Here is an 18,246-nt window from a genome sequence, read left to right on the forward strand (position 1 = left end):
GTTAATGTGTGCACTTAGGATCAGTTAAAGAAATAGTAAAACCTGAAGCTGTGGGCTAGCGGGGGGCAGACCTATTTTGTTAATCCACGTGGCCTATCTAAAGACACGTGATGGGTTGCAGAATATTATTTGCATAGTAACAGGCCTTGCTGGATGTGGCTCGCGAGCGAGCGCAGAGCGCGCAATGAAAACAAAGCCCCTGGAGCAAGGCGTCTCTTTCTGTTCCACGTCGCGTTTCTCACACGATCGCCTGTTTATGGGTCTCAGCAAGCGATCTTAACTTCCATCCCAAGCCCGTCTCAGGTTTAAAGCCTGTCTACTGTTATTATAGTAATTAAGTAAGCACATAATAGGCTGTTCCGCCGAGTTCAGGGGAGACCTTTTGGAGACGGAGTCCCCCCGTTTGTTCGCCGCGTTTCTCACACGACTTGGTGACACGTCCATCTTTCATGGGCTACGGCCGGGTTTTTGTTTACATTCTCTAGTTTTGTTAGGGGCCTCGGCAGGTGTGGGGACCCGGCCTGGCACACGAGCGGCCCCTCCGACCATGTTAGAGACTCCAGCCGTCTTTGGCACACGAGGGTTACCCACCGCTGGATTCCCTTCAGAGGGGCTCAATTTGTATCCTATTATCCTATAAGAAAATGTCTATTGAGCGGAATGAATAGTTTCATTGGCCTAAATTTTAATAATGCAGTGAAAGAAAAGAAAAGGAGAAATAAAGAAGAATGCAGCTGGTCCTGACGCGCATTATTCTCCGTCACCTGCGCCTGGAGACCCCTATTCATTTGCCTAATTTCGGTCAACTTAACAAACTTTGGAAGAAATTATTCTGGTATTGTTGTGAAGGGTGAAGCTTTCTGATCGAATTAACAGCATGTTTTGATCCGGTAAATGTCATTAGAAAGAAAGAAACAATCGCGTATAGAGGGGTCTGGGTAACGCGCCAAGTGGCGACGCCAAAGCGCAATTCATGCCACAGGGGACTTTTGTACCCCCACATTGCTCAAGTTTGTGCCCAACAAAGGGCATTATTTTATACTTGAATACATTTCATACAACAATTGGCTGTTTTCATCAAACATATTTTCACAGCAAGGTTAACAACAGGTTTATTGTGTTCGCCCAGACTCCCAGACTCAGACTTCATGCGCCAAAACGCCTGGATCTTCTGCTTTTTTCACTGGGAACGTTTTAATCCTGAAGGTTGGCTACGCTTTAAAGTGCGATATCGTGTTGAATCGTGGAGGGAAAAATCAAAGATGTGAGGATTTTTTTTCTTTTTCTTTTTCTTTTAAAGAATTCAAGCTCTTTGGAAAGCCAAAGCAATGGAGACTTTTTAATACTATAGCGCGCAAAAGAAAAGCACCAGTGAAACAGACTAAAGCATAAAATCCCATTACTTTTTATTGTTGAATTTACCACAACATTTTATGCAAACTCTGTGGAGCCGACACAACAAAACGTTTTAACTTGCTTTCGGATTCTGAAGTTTTGTAATGTGACCATTTTTAATCTGTTTTTGTAAACGTGTGTTGTTGCATTGAAGAAGAGCAATACGTCAGCGGAATTTTCTCCTATCACAATATAATTTAATCGCCCAACATTACACAAAACAACCCAGTACAAAAAGATTAAAGTATTTTAATATCTTGAGAATAAGCATACATGTTTGTTTTGTGGAAGAAACTCTCCAAGAAAAAATAAATAAATAATAGAATGCACAAAGCTGGAAAACGTGAACAGAATTGCATCTTTGTACGCAACAAGTTCATCCCATATTTAGTGTTTCTCGCTAAGAAGACTATAACAATAATTATATTTCTCTAATGCCTAATTTTATTTTTACACATTCCTGATGCATTTTGTTACAAATTGCGTAAAATACGTATTACGCAAGAAACAACTTATCGTTATGTATAGGTTATGTCTATATATATATATATATTTATGATCATATTTCTCAATATTAAGTGTAAAAACTACACAATAAGTGCGCAGATTACAGTTTAAACGTTTTTATGATAATAATATTTATGACACTATTTATAAGCTGCAAAACGTTGAAAGTCGCAGGATTTTTTTCTGAATTACAAGATTTTTATTTATTTTTTTACTTACACAATGCTATTTAATGCTATAAAGTCATAATAATGCAAAATTTTAAACTACATGTGCTACAAAACTAACTAAAATAGTTTATTTAAAAAAAGTCTTTCTAAATGAGTTTGTATCGATAAAAGTCATAAACTCTCCTAATTGTCGTATCAATGTTTCATTGCTGTGGCATATAAGAGTTTAAAGCTGTCCAAACACGCTTCTGTATGGGGATCCCAGTCTTAAAGAGAGGCTACCTGAAAGCTGAACTCTGTCTGTAAGGATCTGTCCATGTGAAAGAGAATTAGAGGAGCGCAGTCATGCATGTCACCCTGATTACAGCAGTACAGTTCGCCTTATTTCCCAACCAACCTAAGACTTTTTCACAGACACACTAACCAATCTGGGCTTTTTCGGACAGGAGGGGATGCTTTCGCTTGTGTGAAGGGTTGCTAGGGCAAATCTTTTTAAGAGTGATTAAATAAGTCCTGCCCTGTGCTACTTCCTTTACACTTTTCTTTCTCTGGGTATTTTGAAACTTCAAATAGTCAAAGCATTACTTTTTTCTGCAATGTAATGTTTTTATTTATTTAAATAATATATTGTATTGGTTATTTGTTTATATATATATATATGACCTTTCCAGAAGTTGATTTAAAAACGAACTGTTTAAAAAAAAATCTTCCAAGATGCCTTTTGCATATGTTTATAAATAGATTGAAAGCGCCATCGTGTGGAGAGATGAACAAAACTTAACAATAACACGATTAACTAAATCACGTCGAATTAAAATGTCTTTAAATAATTGTACATTTTAAATTAAATCTATAGCCTAAGTAACGAGTATTTATGTATTATTGTTATTCGTAACACACTGTTTGGTTCACACAACATTTATTATAGTTTAATTAGCTCTTTTTAGTTAGCTATCAGCTTTGCAATTCATCTGCAAGTACAGGGCATACTACACACACTATAAACATTTGTCCAGTAGCACATTTGCGAGATTTGAAATTCCTACGTTGATGGGAAAAAATGTTGATCCTCCCGACGATGTGTTGTCATGCGAGAGGCGGTGACCCGTGGTGACCCCGGGCCAGAGACACACACAATCCTTTAGCTTCGCGCGCCACCGTGAGTCTCCTCTGCATCACTTCACACGAGACACATTCAGCATTGTTCGCGCATCACAATAGAACATCCTTAAAATTAAAAAAATATTGTCCAAAAATACAATATAGACCTAATCACTTGATGATTTAAACTTTAGAAACAGCTTTTCTTGTTTTTTCCCCCTTCATAAATGTAGCCTATCTTAAAAAATAAATACTATGATTGAATGGCGCCCTCTTGCTCACTAGCACGTTATTGTCATTTGCAGAGGTACAACTAAATGTTTGTTGAAAGAAAGAAAGAAAGAAAGAAAGAAAGAAAGAAAGAAAGAAAGAAAGAAAGAAAGAAAGCATTTTGGTAACACTTTATTACAGTGTCCTTGTTACACCAAACCCTAACCCCATGGTATGTACATGTAGGCTAGTTAATTATTATTACACAGTAGCTACTTAAATGCATAATTACACTGTAACACGGACACCTAAAATAAAGTGTAAGCAGAATATTTAATTAAAGCTTTTTGTTAGACTTCTCAGACCTTGTTCATTCTTAATCAGCACATTTTAGAGTTATACCATAAAACACATTTTTTATGTTAGTTAGACGATTAGTGTTGGTGGTCAACAAAGAGGCATATTTACTGGTGTGCAGTACACACTATTATAGAGCATTACAATAACTAATAGTTAAAAATAATTATATACTAGGCTAATTTATAGAGAATTTTTAATAGAGTCCCTTTATTCATTTATTATACTTCACTTCATGGTGCAAAAAAAAACAAAAAAAACCAGAGCTTCATTGTGTCATTAGTCATTAGTGAACATCGCAGTTGATGTATGTAAATGTTCATTAAAACATGACCAACTGCAGTCGTTCTTTCAATTCATACGCGTAAAGATATGTGACGGGTGTTCGGATTGGTCGAGCGCCCAGTTTCCTATCTGAAAACAGCGCGGAGGAGAGCCATACACGCCTCTAAATAACAGCAGTGTGGACGCTACATTCACACCATTCAGGTTTGTGCAATTCTGCTTTAATCTCAGCTAGACTACTATTCATATTCCTGTCGATGAAACTGAATAAAACTTCCGAAACGTGCATATTTATCACGAAGAAAAACGTCCAAATGCATATTGTTGGTTTAGTGCATCTGCTCAGCCTGATCATGAATTATCAGTTTAACACTAATTTTAAATGCACTGATTACGCCTTTGGCGATGTGTTTTTCTGCAGCGAGAGCGAGTTCGTTTTGAAGCATGAGTGGTGACGGAAAAGTCCGACTCATTTACGCGAATCGGTTCTTTTGAACGGTCCTTTTCAGCCACTTCAAAACACGATCATTTTTCACGGCGTAAATATCATAGACAGTAAAAGAAAATATCCTTTCTGCATCCCAAATTAGCAATAGGCTATAGACACATGATGTTTTTACCCCCGTTTTTTCGCTATTAATTTAAACAAATGTTACTACTTAATTTTAAATGCTGCTCTGTTTCGCATATGTGTCATGTGTAATTTCTGTTATTTATCTATTAAAGTAACATTCCCCATCAATCCTCCTTTCCTGCCAAACGCATACCATCAGCTCACTAATCAGTCATAATAACATATCGATCATGTCCATGCAGTTATCGGATTTATGTTGACTCGAAAACCGCTCTGACCGATTTTGTCCGTTCAGATTGATTTTGTGAACCGGATCAGCGATTCATTGAAAAGATCCGATTCAAAAGAACGAATCATTCACGAATTTGACATCGCAACGCATGAGCGCTGAAAGCGCTTCGACCTTTGCCAGTTAGTGAGCAGCAGCAAGTCCAGAAAATATTAAAACGGTCTTCTAAAATATAAAGGTTATTTATGTCTTATCCCAAAACGATCTCCTTCGTACTCCTCTGGCAGAGAAGGCTGAAGTTGAGTGGAGGATCTGTGTGAAGACAAAGAGAGGGGCGGACGCTTTTCGGAGTCTCGCACGCTCTATTGTTAGTTAATTAGTTAATTCAGAACAGAATCGGATAAAGAGACCATGCATCCTTTGTCCACGACATGTTGTGGCATCACTCCTTGTCGTTTAACCTCCCATTTGCTTATCCAGATCACTGGCCATCACAAATTAGATGGCATCCTGAAATACCCATACATCTCTATTACAAATAAGGGTTAGCCTAACACTTATTTCATCAGCAAACCTTAAACATAAACATAACATTTATTTGATGCACAAAAAAAACAAAAAACAAGTGTTGACTTTGTCCATTAAAGATTTTAAGAAAACATCCAACTACAGAATGGTGCAACAGGTCTGCTGACAAGACCTCTTAACACAGATCATTTGGCCTCATTTCGTTGATGCAGGGCTGAAAGATGCACTTATTTTTGGACCTTAACCTCCTCGGAAGAAATATATTTGTCATTTATTAAACTTTACTTATTTCGACGGATTTGCATGAAAAATCTTAAAGATATTAATCTTTTTCTTTCTTTTTTCTAAATACTGTGGTAAGAGACGTTTTTTAGCTTGTCTGCTCATCATTCTCATGTCAAGTAAACTCATTTCTTTTTTTGTGCAAAACAGAAAGTTGTGTGTGAATATGTTGTGATTGAGAATGAGATTTTCAACTTGTAAACAGCGGAGTTGCGAATTATGAGCAGCAAACACACTCAGGACTCAGGAGATTGGAATGTCTGCAATTTTGGCTGTCTAGCAGGCTGATTTCATTTCCTTTTGTTTTTCTCTCATTCATGCAGACGGTTTGTTCTGGTTTTGTGGGTCAAGTTGGTCAACTTAAGTTACATCACTTTTCTCAAGGTTGAGGTTGCATAGCAAACTTCTTGTATATTGATAGTTTGAGTATTCTCTGTTGATAGACCATTCTGCCAGAATCTGTTTAATATTTTGCTGCAGGTATTGAAGTACAAGGTGAGTCACTGGTGAACAATCCACCAAGGATGGGACTATAACACCTGTTGCTGTGGTTCGTTACCAATAAAAATGTTTTCTCATCTCTGTTAATTAAGATTTTCGACTTAATAGACTAACAGATAAAAGAGCCTGTCTCAAATTTCAGATCTTCCGAAATTGATATCCGTTTCTCTTGTAAGTCTTTCCTCTCACAAAAAACAAAATTGCCCCCTGGCCGTCTATAGAACGTGGCGTGTATTATGTGCTGCTCCACTTTTAAACTCCTTATAGAATGCTTTAGGTGTGGTTCAGCTGGAAAGAGTTCAAACATGACCAAACAAGCCCATTTCAGGCCATAATCTAGAGCTTATGTAAGATTTAGTAAGAAATAATAGGAAATCAAATGAAATATCCTTAAACAGGCATAATAAGTTGAAAAACAGGTCACACTTTATATTAGGTTACCTTAACTACATAACATTAAACACCTAAAAGACTGAATTGACTGTGTAATTGTTACACGCTGTTCTGGAAAATTTCCACATTTACTGCTTATGAGTTAGAGGTTATAGGTTCAGGAGGGTTATGGTTAGGATTATAGGGGTAAGAGTTAGGTTTTGGGGTAAGGCTTGTGTCAGGCCGGGGTTATGTTATGTTAATGTTAATAAAATGCACTTTAAATGGTATTACAATGCACTAACATATTGTTTTAAACGGTTAAGTACATAGTTAAGGCCACCTAATATAAAGTGTGACTGCAAAACACAAATGGCGTATAGTTGCAAACACACTCTGTGTCTATTGCCAAGTGTTATTTTTAAAATAAATTTTGGAAGCTGACGAGAATGCTGTTTCACATAACTAATGAATAACAGCTCTACTAAATATACTAAGCAGTATTAGCTATTAGAAATAAACATGAATGAACATCAGAAGGTATGTTGAAAGAAACTGAAATGTATCATGTCTCATATATTTGCTCAATCAGCCTGATTTTTTTAAAAAGGTTTAAAAAGAGGGCATGACCAAAAAAAAAAATTTTTTTTTTTTTTAGAAACCACTGCCTTGAATGTATTTCACCAGCTGCTGCGATACCTTGATAGACCGTGGAAAATAGGAAACATATTTGACAAGATTATTATTTTTTTCTTTCCAAAAAGAATCTCTGAATCTGAATAGGCCACTGATGGAGTTATGCCGTTATGAGGGTTAGGTATATTCAGGGCTGTAGGCTACAGTGCAACATACTGTATATGTATGAATAAGTTAACCTCAGTAGCATGCATGTTTGTGTGAAGTGGGTGTTTGTTGTGTGCTTGTTTGTGTGTGAGGTTAAAGGTATTTTTTTTTTTTTTTATAAATACTTTTTGTTTGTACTGGTTGAAACTCTCTTCACATCCTGATAGCAAGTAATAATAGAAGTGGTCTAAATATATTAATTTTTTTTTTTACAATATCTTCTGTGGAAGTCTCCAGACCAAAACATTTTCTTCCAATCATTGCATTCGGTCCGATATAACCATAATTACAAGATGGCAACCTGTGATGTTCGACGCGGAGCTGTTCACGTCCTCAGACTCGGGATTTTTGAGCTCTTTAAGTTGTTCACATTCATTATTATTATAATGTTATGTGCTTTTGAGACATGAGATAATTTAATACTGTCTCTCATCTGGTGACGCTTTGCAGAGTCTGCTGTGTGTGTTCATGTGTTTTGGAGGTGGCGTGGCTTAGAGCGCTCTGAAGGGAGGGTGGGATCTAATGCTTTCAAAGCTAGCTTGTTATTGTTTGGCCCAACAGTGGAAAAGTGGCTTATGGTGCGATGATGTAAAACTATTTGTCGATGTCTCTGAAGGCAGGCATATGCAAATACATTTGCCCTTGTGACGTCACATCACAAGTCCCTCTAATATCAAAACGGGCTGTTTTTGGAGCTTGCTTAAATAAATGCTTTGTTTATGAGTAGGATGTTTTAAGCTCTGATTCTTGCAGGATGTTTTAATGGTACAAATACTTCTTATATGTTAAAAGATCAAGGCAAATTACATTTCTCATGTCATGACCCCTTTAAAGGTTTGATAGGTTTGTGTGCATGTTGTGTGTCATGTTTTTGGTATCCTGAACAGCTGTTTGTTCTGCTTTCTCTCTCTCTTTTTCCATTGGCTTCCATTTATGTGACAACATAACTTTCCCAGCCTCCAAAATTATAAATAAAGCTTTGTGTGTGTGTGTGTGTGTGTATGTGTGTTATTCAGCATCAATATTAAATGGAGAGCAAGTTTGCAGAACCTTTGGTTGAGTTTTAAGGTCTCAGTTTGTATCTATTTGTATTTATCCTAAACAATTTTAGAAGAAACATCTAAGGGGAAGTTTAAACGAAACTTCGTTAAATCGTGCTTTGAAATATTGAGCAATACAAAGTTCCTCTGGGTTCTGCTGAAGGACTTTCTGTCTGTCTGTCTGTCTGTCTGTCTCTCTGTCTAACTCTTTCTGTCTTTCTCTCAGTGGGCTGATTGTAAGTGTAGCTCTGTCATTGGTTTGTGCTCTTTGCGGCCCAAGTATGGAGAGAGGTTAGCTTTCAGTTCGAGAACAAGCTCTGCCAGAACGGCCATGTGATTTTCCCATCTGTGAGCCAGATACACTCACAGCTGCTTCCCCCTCTCACAAGTCTCATGTGGGCATATAAATGCATAGTTTACAGTACATCTTTTATGAATAACCACTCTTCATGTTTACAATAACACTGTGCAGCACCACACAAACATTTAAATCTTCAACGACGCTTACACTTATTGATGATAAGCCTATAATTACTAATGTTATGGCCAATAAACAAAAAAGAAATAAGTAAGCAAAATTAAAACACACTAAAACCTAAATTAATAGTTTTAAATGAATGCTGCATCCCAGTTAAATATCCAATGTCAACTGTTTCAGACAGTTTCAACCGTTACTAATTACAAAAAACACTAATAGCATCTGATAATGGAAATTATATATTGTGTATCTCTAGCTAATTTAAAAATTAAATAATAAACCACCCCTTCCCCCCTTACATTATTAATGTTATTTATTTTATGCTAATGCAAATTCAGATCTTAAGTGTCATTAAAATAATGTCCCAATGCAAAATTTTGCTTTTTATTTTAAGACTAATGTTAATAATAGTAATCTTATTGGCCATTTGTTTTACTTGTTTTGATTTTTGGTGTGAAATGTGACCCAGATAGCACGTTCACAGACAGCGACACGTTCTGTGAGAGAGCTTATTTTCTGGCACATGTGGAATGTCTTCCTTATTTTTTCTCTTTATCCATGTGAATTACTGTATTGTGTTTGAGTACAGAGTGTTTGAGTTGCCACACATCTCTTGTTCTCGTATTACAGAGCAGATCTGCTGCACTACTATCAGCTACTGTGCTGTTCAGCAAGAATTTCACACACGTACGTACACGGCAATGTCAGCTCTCACGTCTTTGAAATGGATGATGTGCTTATGTTTCAGAGATAAGAACAGCAACAGTACGCTTTATATTGATGTGTGGGATGCCAGCATCTCCATGTGTTTTGAAGCATTTTAAAAGACTCGCTCACTCACGACACAAGCATACACGACTGCATCTGGTAAAACAGACTACAGGGCATAAATACTTGAGCCAACAGCTATAAAAACATTCGCGCTGCATTGAGGAGTGGGAGACGCTTGAGAAAAGGAGAAAACGAGTGGAAATTCAGTGACAGTTTATAGTGAAAGATTGATAGAGAGCGTGAGAGAAAAAGAGAGAGACCCACGTGGTGGTATTGCTGTCCGTGAGGGTCATTCTGCTATTCATAGCTATAGTTTCCTTCAGCACTGCTTAGGTCAGTTTAACCGCAACAACAGACACAACGCAAACAACGCAATTACAATACAGCTATTACTCACTCACACGAAAAAACCTAACCAGAGCTGCACTGTAAGTATTTTTTTTTTTTTTTCGTTCAGTTTTGATTCCATTATAAAAGTGGCTTTATGTCAAGCTGTGTGTGTTTTTACCTGTGCTGTGATTCTTTGGATATAGGACTGTCCCTATAGAAGTAAGGTAAATGTGGGTAAAATTTGGGGGCATCCTCAATTGGAAAATCAATTAATAAATAACACTAATATTCATGAAATGTTCTCATTGAGATAGCTATGTAAATGTGTGTGTACTTTACATGCTCCTGGGTAAGTTCAAGGTCAGAGGCACTGGGCTTTTAGTAGAGTGGAACCGAGAGAAAGTTTTTACCTTGAGAAAGATATATATATATTAACATTTTATATACATGTATAGTGTGTGTGTGTGTGTGTGTGAGAGAGAGAGAGAGCGAGAGAGAGAGAGAGAGAGAGAGAGTGTAACAGTGTGAAACCCTACCCTACCTAACCCTACACTAACAAAGACTTCTGAAGTGAAGACCCACCATATTATCGACAACACATTAACAGTGCTGTTCACAGGCTTTATCACTCATTTTCACCCTCTGCATGAAGATGAAGTGGTTTCAGAGATATCATCAGGCATTAGCTGGCTAACACCTCACTGATGCAGGGAAGCTGTCAGCCTTTAGTGAAGATTTCCATCTTGAGTGTGAGAGCATGGAAGTCACGTCAAGCTGCAGACGTTTCTTGGGTCTCAGCTGAATGAAGGGCCCTCATTACTGTCTGTAATCATAGTCCACTTCCATGAAGAGGGCCTGTTCAGAGAAACACTGCCAGAGGCTATAGGCTGATGCAGCTGAAATATTTATTTGAAATTTATATTTATGTTTTTAATAGCCCTATTGAAACAATGAAACAAACCAGAGACATACAGGGATAAAATGAAAGATTGTGACTGTCTTTCTCAGCTGAGTTGAGTGTCCACTGATTATTATGAACTGGGATAAAACAGGCGTGTGTGTGTATGTATAGGGATGCACTATGATATTGACTTTCTGGCTGGTTTTATAAATCTATACTAGTTTAAGAAAATGAAAACAGCATCACAACATTATAATGTAGTATGTACAGTATGAAACCGATTAATAATTTATTAAAGTAAATATAATTGATATAACAGAATAATATAACAGAATAATAATAAAATCGTGCATTCCTAGTTTACTGTAACAATAAATCATTTTAAAAATTATTCAGAGGAATTCACTTATGTTTGTGTCACATACTGCTCCGAGACTTGGATTGGAGATCCAAACGCAGCTTTATTAGGGTAATCCAAAATTGTAATTCAAATATCAGACGAGATCAAAAACGCAGGGCAAACAATCCAAACCACAATTGAGTCCAAAATCAAATCATAGGCAAACAGGGAAATCCAGGAAACCAGGCAGATGATCGAAACCATAACACGGGAAGCCAAAGAAAACTGCCCTGTGACACAAACAAGACTTCACAAAGAATAGCAGAAAACACCGGGCTTAAATAGGCAGACCTAACTAGATAATGACACACCATGGAAGTGACCAAACAATAATGAGTCCAGGCAATGGGTAATGGGAATTGAAGTTCATGATGGGAAAGCAAGGGAGTTGGGAGGAGTGCTCTCTGGTGGCGATCATGGGCATTTCAGCTGGTGGATGTAATAGTTTGAATGCAAATCTCATACTTCATACATTTTTGTACAAAACGTGTCTTCTTTGCCAATCACTTAAATGCCAATCACAATCATTTTAATAAGGGCCAACAAGTCATATACAAAAATAATGTCAAATAATCATCATGAATATTACCAAATGTTGCATTCACTTCAAAATGATTTTCAAATGACAATTAAAAGTACATTTTAAAATACACCAGTATCTGTTTTGTTTTTCCATAATCACTTTGTGTGTCCTCCCTCTGTGTTTTTCCTTTCAGACTTGAGTAAGCTGAATTGGCAAAGCAATGCAGGCCCAGGATCTGATCCGACACCTGCGGATGCCTGAGCTGGACGACGTGAGGCAGTATGTGCGTGGTTTACCCACTAACACCCTCATGGGCATGGGCGCATTCGCTGCCATCACCACATACTGGCTGGCCACCCGTCCCAAAGCCCTTAAACCACCATGTGACCTCGCCATGCAGTCCGTGGAGGTACCGGTAAGTGTGAAAATGCAGTTGTTTTATGTAGTTTTATACCTAGGGGTAGAGGTTTAAACGACTTCAGATTTTTTTAAGCCAACATTTATGTGATAAAAAAAGTCGAGTCGACTAGTCGCTGATGACGTCATTAATGAACAAATAAGCCTGAACCTCGAGCTGAGACTAGAAAGCGGGTTGCCGGGTTTTTGCTCGTTCTAAATCAGATACAGATAAAGTAGCACAGTAAAGATTACATTGAATGCATTAGTGAGAGAGCGTTTGTGTGTGAATTAATTTCTACTGTGCATACTGTGAATTAATTCTACTCTACTAATAGTGAAGCTGTGGGTTTTAGTCACTATAAGAAATATGCTAGAACTTTTCAGTTTCAGATAAGCTATTTTATTGATAAATCACAGAACAGTGTTGACTATACATTTCTGTGCTACTGAATGATTCTGTACAATGCTGCTGCTGTGCATTAGTTTAGATCGGCGATTAACTTACATGTATTCACCTGTTTAATTTTGAGCATCCAGATGGTATAAACACACATATCTCGTGGAGCGCTCTCGGAGTATGCATTCCCATCCTTAGGATGAGACGTTAAACCGAGGCCCTGACTCTCTGTTGGCATTAAAAATCCCAGGATGTCTTTCGAAAGAGTAGGGGTGTAACCCCAGTATCCTGGCCAAATTTGCCCATTGGCCTCTGTCCATCATGGCCTCCTAATCATCCCCATATATACTCATTGGCTTCATCACTCTGTCTCCTCTCCACCAATAAGCTGGTGTGTGGTGCAATATGGCTGCCGTCGCATCATCCAGGTGGATGCTGCACATTGGTGGTGGTTGAGGAGATTCCCCTTCTATGTTAAGCACTTTGAGTGCAGAGAAAAGCGCTATATAAATGTAACAAATTAAATCTATTTGTCATTTTAATTGTTGGAAACAGAGTGTAAAAGTGTTTTTCTTATCCTGTTGCGCCCTCTATAGACCATGGTCAGTGACTAGTCGACGTCAAGCGTAAAGCGTCATGGCAGAGCATTAAAGTCGACTAGTCTGTGCAACCCCTATTTCAGGGTTAGTAGTCTTGTCAATATGTCCGTAAAACAAAGTCTGATCTACATTGTAGTTTTTTTTTAAGGCCACATAGACAGGTAGACCTAGATGCAAAATGACCAACCACAGTTTAGATGATGCCTACTCTAAAACTCGTGAGGTAACAATGAGGTAAATCTTTAATTTTGAGATTATTGACTATTGATTATACCATCAGTTGCACTTGAATATTTCTTGTTTCAATGTTACTAACCACCTCAAACAAAGCTATTAAATAGGTTGTACTTCAAAAATTTGATTCCATAAAACCTTTGCCATAAAACCTTTGGGTAATTTGGTAATTCTTCATTGGAATTATTCAATGTGGCCAGTGGCCACCTGGTAAAATAACTTGCCAGCAGTTTGAGAAAAACTAGTGGATTCTCATCTCCAACAGTTGCTTAGCAGCCATTGGCTTGCAAATCCACCAAGGTCATAATTTCTCCACATCATCATAGCTTGCGAAACTAGTAACGCATTAAAATAAACACGTTTTCAGTCAGAGACCTTAGAACGCATTCTAGAGTCAAATCTATTTTGAAAGGTTGAAAGTGTCTCTCAGCTTGAGGTGCAAGATTTTAGTGATTATTTGTTCCATTTAAAAGTGGTTCAGCAATACAGACTGTGGCTTCCTCTGGTTAACCCAGCATATAAAGAGGTCACCCGCTGCATGTCACAAAACTCTGCCTGTATGAGCTGTCTTAAGTTGCCCATCTGTGTTCTCAGACATACAGTACTGTACATTTAAATAAATCTTAGTGCACAAAATATGTGCTGTGTTTTCTTGGAATCATGCATTGTGGTTTCTATAATAACCATGTTTAATTCCTGTCTGTAGAAGAAAAGGTTTAATATACACTCTAATATGTTTTTATTCAGTTAGAATACATCAAATCGATCAAAAGTGACAGTAACAAAATTGATAATTCTATTTTTTTTTTTTCTAAAATAGAAAACAGTCATTTAAAATTGTAATAATATTTCACAATATTACAAATTTTAACTGTTTTTGTGAGCAAATGCAGCCCTGGTGAGCATAAGAGAAATATGCTCAAAAAAATAAACTACTAGCCTAAAACTTTTGAATGGTAGTGTGTGTGTGTGTGTGTGTGTACAGTTGAAAACATTGGAGCCTACAGCTGGTTTTGGAATGGTCTTTTCATCACATTCCTGCTATTTCCCCCATTCTGTCCTCATACGATGAGCAGTTTTGTGTGCATGTACACATGTGCACAGACTGTAACGATGCCTTAAATACGAATAATTACAGCCTCTTTCACCCAGACGAGTGTAACTACAGATGTACGTCCTTGATCTCTGTCTCTGTCTTTGGCTGAAGAAGAAAACACGTATTCTCACTATTTCTTGTATGTTTGCTATGGTAACTGAAACGTGTTGGCAACAGATATAAAGCCAGTCAGATCCACTGAGCAACGACCATCTGTAAATTCTTTTGGCGTGAAGTCTTCCTTCCTTCTGCTGTTAATGGCCTGGTCCTTTTGTTTTATCAAACCTAAAGTAGTGAAAGATTCGGTGACCTTTACATTTCCGTGTGTCTTATTTTCTTGTTTATTTTGACAAGTTAATGCTACTGTAAAAATTGTTTATGCATAAATGAAATTAGCATTTTGTTCTGGTCCTCAAATTTCAAATGCACTGGGATGATTCACTGTTCATTTGACTCTGTTTGTGTCTGTTCATGCTGTTCCAGAGTATCTGTCTGGTGTGGAAGCAAAGCGGGAGCGGATTTGTAAGGAGTTGTGATTTGATTTTCTGGGACAGAACTACATCATAGTTCATTCGTTTTGTTTTTTCAGGGTAGTGAATATGCTCGTCGGTCTATCCTATTGGACAGTGACACATACATGACATACTACTATAAAGACGCTCTGACAATGTATGAGTTTTTCTTACGAGGACTAAGAGTGTCAAGTAAGTCAAGTGGTCATTTAAACAGACTTTAAAATCAATTAAATTAATAGTTCACCTAGAGCTGCACGATTAATCGTTAAAAGATTGCGATCTATAATATACATTATTCCAAAATGTCAATGATTCGGCTATGTCTATTAAATCTTTGACAAGTATGATCACAGCGAACAATTAAATCTGTGTTCGTACTGCTGCTGACCCAGAGAAAGCAGTTATCATCATATATAGATATGAAACAGCTTCACAAACAGTCTTTTCAACCACACAGTATATATATATATATTTTTTCTGGAAGTACTGGAATAAAGTTTATTGCATATAAACACTTATGTCTGCCCTAGCGTTCAAAATAGAGTAAATGACACATTTTGAAGTAACTTAAATAAAGATTTATCAATAACATTGTTACACCAGTAGGTGGCGACAAGTGACTGTTTGTGAATTTGTCATTGAATCATTCATTCAAAAGATTTGTTCAAAAATGCTGATCCATCCAGTAATGAAACAAGTCTTTATGAGCGAGTCATTGAATCATTCATTAAAACCTTTTTTTTTACAATTATTAATTCAGATTAATTAAATATTTTTTAAATATACTGTGTTGTTTAGTTGTCTATTCAGAATCGTGGGAGATTTGTGATCTCAATTTTAATAAAAAAAAAAAATCCAGAATCGTGCAGCTCTAAGCCTAAAGTTTTGTCTGTAAATCATTTTTGTGATTTAACTTTTATAGATAATGGTCCTTGTTTGGGATCACGAAAAGCGAGCAAGCAATATAAATGGCTGTCGTATAAAGAGGTAAGATTTCTGTAGTCTGCGGTGTGATGTTAAATCAGAACTGGTTTAGCATTTTATTTCATAAATGTTCATGGATTCCTCTCTTGTTTATATTTGATCAGATATGGCTGTGCAATTGAATAAAGTTATGTATTTCCGTATGATGTTTGTGTTCGTAGGTAGCAGACAGGGCAGAGTTTGCAGGTTCAGCATTACTCCACAGAGGTCACAGTCAATCGGGAGACAAATACATTGGCATCTTTGCACAGAACAGGCCAGAGGTAATCACATCCTACTAGAGCTATCTGCCTCAGACAGTTTGATTGTAAAATGGATTGATGTGGGCTGTAGGCCAATAATCATGTATATGTAAGTAAACTAAACAATATGATAACTTCTAAAGCCACTTTTTGTCTATTCATTGCTTTACTTGTTTGCCACAATAATGTAATAACTTTGAACATTTTGGTCCCACTTTATATTGTGTCTTACGCTTTAACTAATTTGTACCTACATTGTACCTACATATACATGTTTTTACATTGTACTTATATTATTATAATTATCTGCATTTTCCCCTCCCTTTTACTAAACCTGTCCTAATCTTACCCGTATCCCACCTCAATAGCTGCAAAAGTGTTTTGCAATACAACTTCAACAAAATAATTACATTGTTCTTATTATTTGATATAAGTACATCATAGTTAAAGACACCTTGTATAAAGTGTGACCGAATTTTTTCATTTGGGTGCTTTCTCAGAAATATTAATATATACGATTTAATTAAAATGTCATGTATTCTCATTAATTGAACGTTGATTGACAGCCCTAATTAATTGCTTCACTTATTGTACAGCAGGCGTGGCAGCACTTCCTAATCCTGTTTTATTCTATATTTATTCTGTTTAAGATGATATTATTTGTGCATAAGTATGTGTATTCCACAACTGATTAAATTGCTTGTACGTTAGTGGACGATTTCAGAGCTGGCATGTTACACATATTCACTGGTGGCAGTGCCACTGTATGACACACTGGGTACAGAGGCCATCAGCTACATCATTGACAAAGGTGAGAAAGCACACAACATTTCTTTATAATTCTGTGCAGAAGTTTTATGATATCTTCCCCTTCTATTTAGTTTTATTTCTGCAAATAAATACTTGAAAATATTTTTTATTTTATTTTTATTCAGACTAAAAATGTCCTATTCCTATTACGAAAAAGCATTTTGTTCAGTGAAAAAGTAACTAAAACACGATTAACTAGAACCTATTTATTAAAATTACATTTAATTTTTTTTTATTGAATCACTTAAAGGCACGATATGTAAGATTTCTGGATTAAAATATCCAAAAACCACTAAAACAATATATATTTGTTGACTTGTGTACTTACATTATCCCAAATGTTTCCAACAATGTTTAAATCCAGAAAAATCAGCTATTTTAACCTGTGTAACGGCCGTGTCATTGCGTAGCATGTCAATGAGATCATATCCGCGCTACACTGAATTTCTGTAGAAAACATGGAAACACCATTTAAAACCAGGAAACACGCTTTAATTTGTTATGCGTTTTGGTGAGCAACTGTTTGAATACTTTTCACGATAGAAAATCAATCATTGTTATATAGCTCAACACGGTTAGTCTTATTGTTTGAATCTATTGATTTCTTGATTTACCGCAAGTAACATGTTTGTACCATGCCTCAGAGACAACAATTTTGTCAAGTGGCTAACACAGCATAATCAGAAAGAGCTTTATTTGTAGTAACAGTAATACAGCATTTTATACAATACATTTTAAAATAAACTGCATGCCATTTAGGAACACAAGTCATCCAGCTACTAATATCGATCTATCTTACTGCGCGCAGTGTGCAAGAAGTGTCTCATACCAGCCACCAAGCAAGTCAGATAAAGTGACCTGTAATTCAGCATTTGCGGCTATTTCATCAGAATTAAATAAAATAATGTGATTTGAGTGATCAAACATTACATTTGTAACAACACTGTTACAAAGTTCAAATTCAGGGATGAAGGAGGTGAGCGTTAAACAACTTTAATCGTAACTTTAATCATAAAATATGCATAAACAACAAATCGAAGAGAGCGGCAGCGGCCGGTATAAGCAAAAACAGCAACGTAAAATGTCCTGAGCTCTCAGCCCTTCCCTGCTTCATACCACAGTAACATTAATAAAACTTTAATACATTAGCTCACCCATGACCATGATTTCTGC

At 36.7% G+C, this 18,246-nt stretch overlaps 1 protein-coding gene across 5 annotated transcripts in view; it reads left to right on the plus strand.

Moving 5' to 3' along the window:
* Window positions 1–4,154: 4,154 nt before the first annotated feature.
* The window catches only part of acsl1a (acyl-CoA synthetase long chain family member 1a), a 33,286-nt gene continuing 19,194 nt past the window's right edge, over window positions 4,155–18,246 (plus strand). For 2 of the 5 annotated variants that reach the window (XM_084395183.1, XM_084395184.1), the window contains exons 1-6: window positions 4,155–4,229; window positions 11,991–12,212; window positions 15,112–15,226; window positions 15,960–16,024; window positions 16,183–16,284; window positions 16,975–17,074. In XM_084395183.1, coding sequence (XP_084251309.1) covers window positions 12,018–12,212; window positions 15,112–15,226; window positions 15,960–16,024; window positions 16,183–16,284; window positions 16,975–17,074 — 577 coding nt within the window. In that variant the 5' untranslated portion in view covers window positions 4,155–4,229; window positions 11,991–12,017. Of the gene's footprint in view, window positions 4,230–9,722; window positions 10,072–11,990; window positions 12,213–15,111; window positions 15,227–15,959; window positions 16,025–16,182; window positions 16,285–16,974; window positions 17,075–18,246 lie in introns of those variants that run through there. The other 3 variants (XM_084395186.1, XM_084395182.1, XM_084395185.1) reach the window with 3 other exon arrangements.

This window comes from Rutilus rutilus (assembly GCF_951802725.1).
Source record: "Rutilus rutilus genome assembly, chromosome: 2".
Classification (NCBI taxonomy): Eukaryota; Metazoa; Chordata; class Actinopteri; order Cypriniformes; family Leuciscidae; genus Rutilus; species Rutilus rutilus.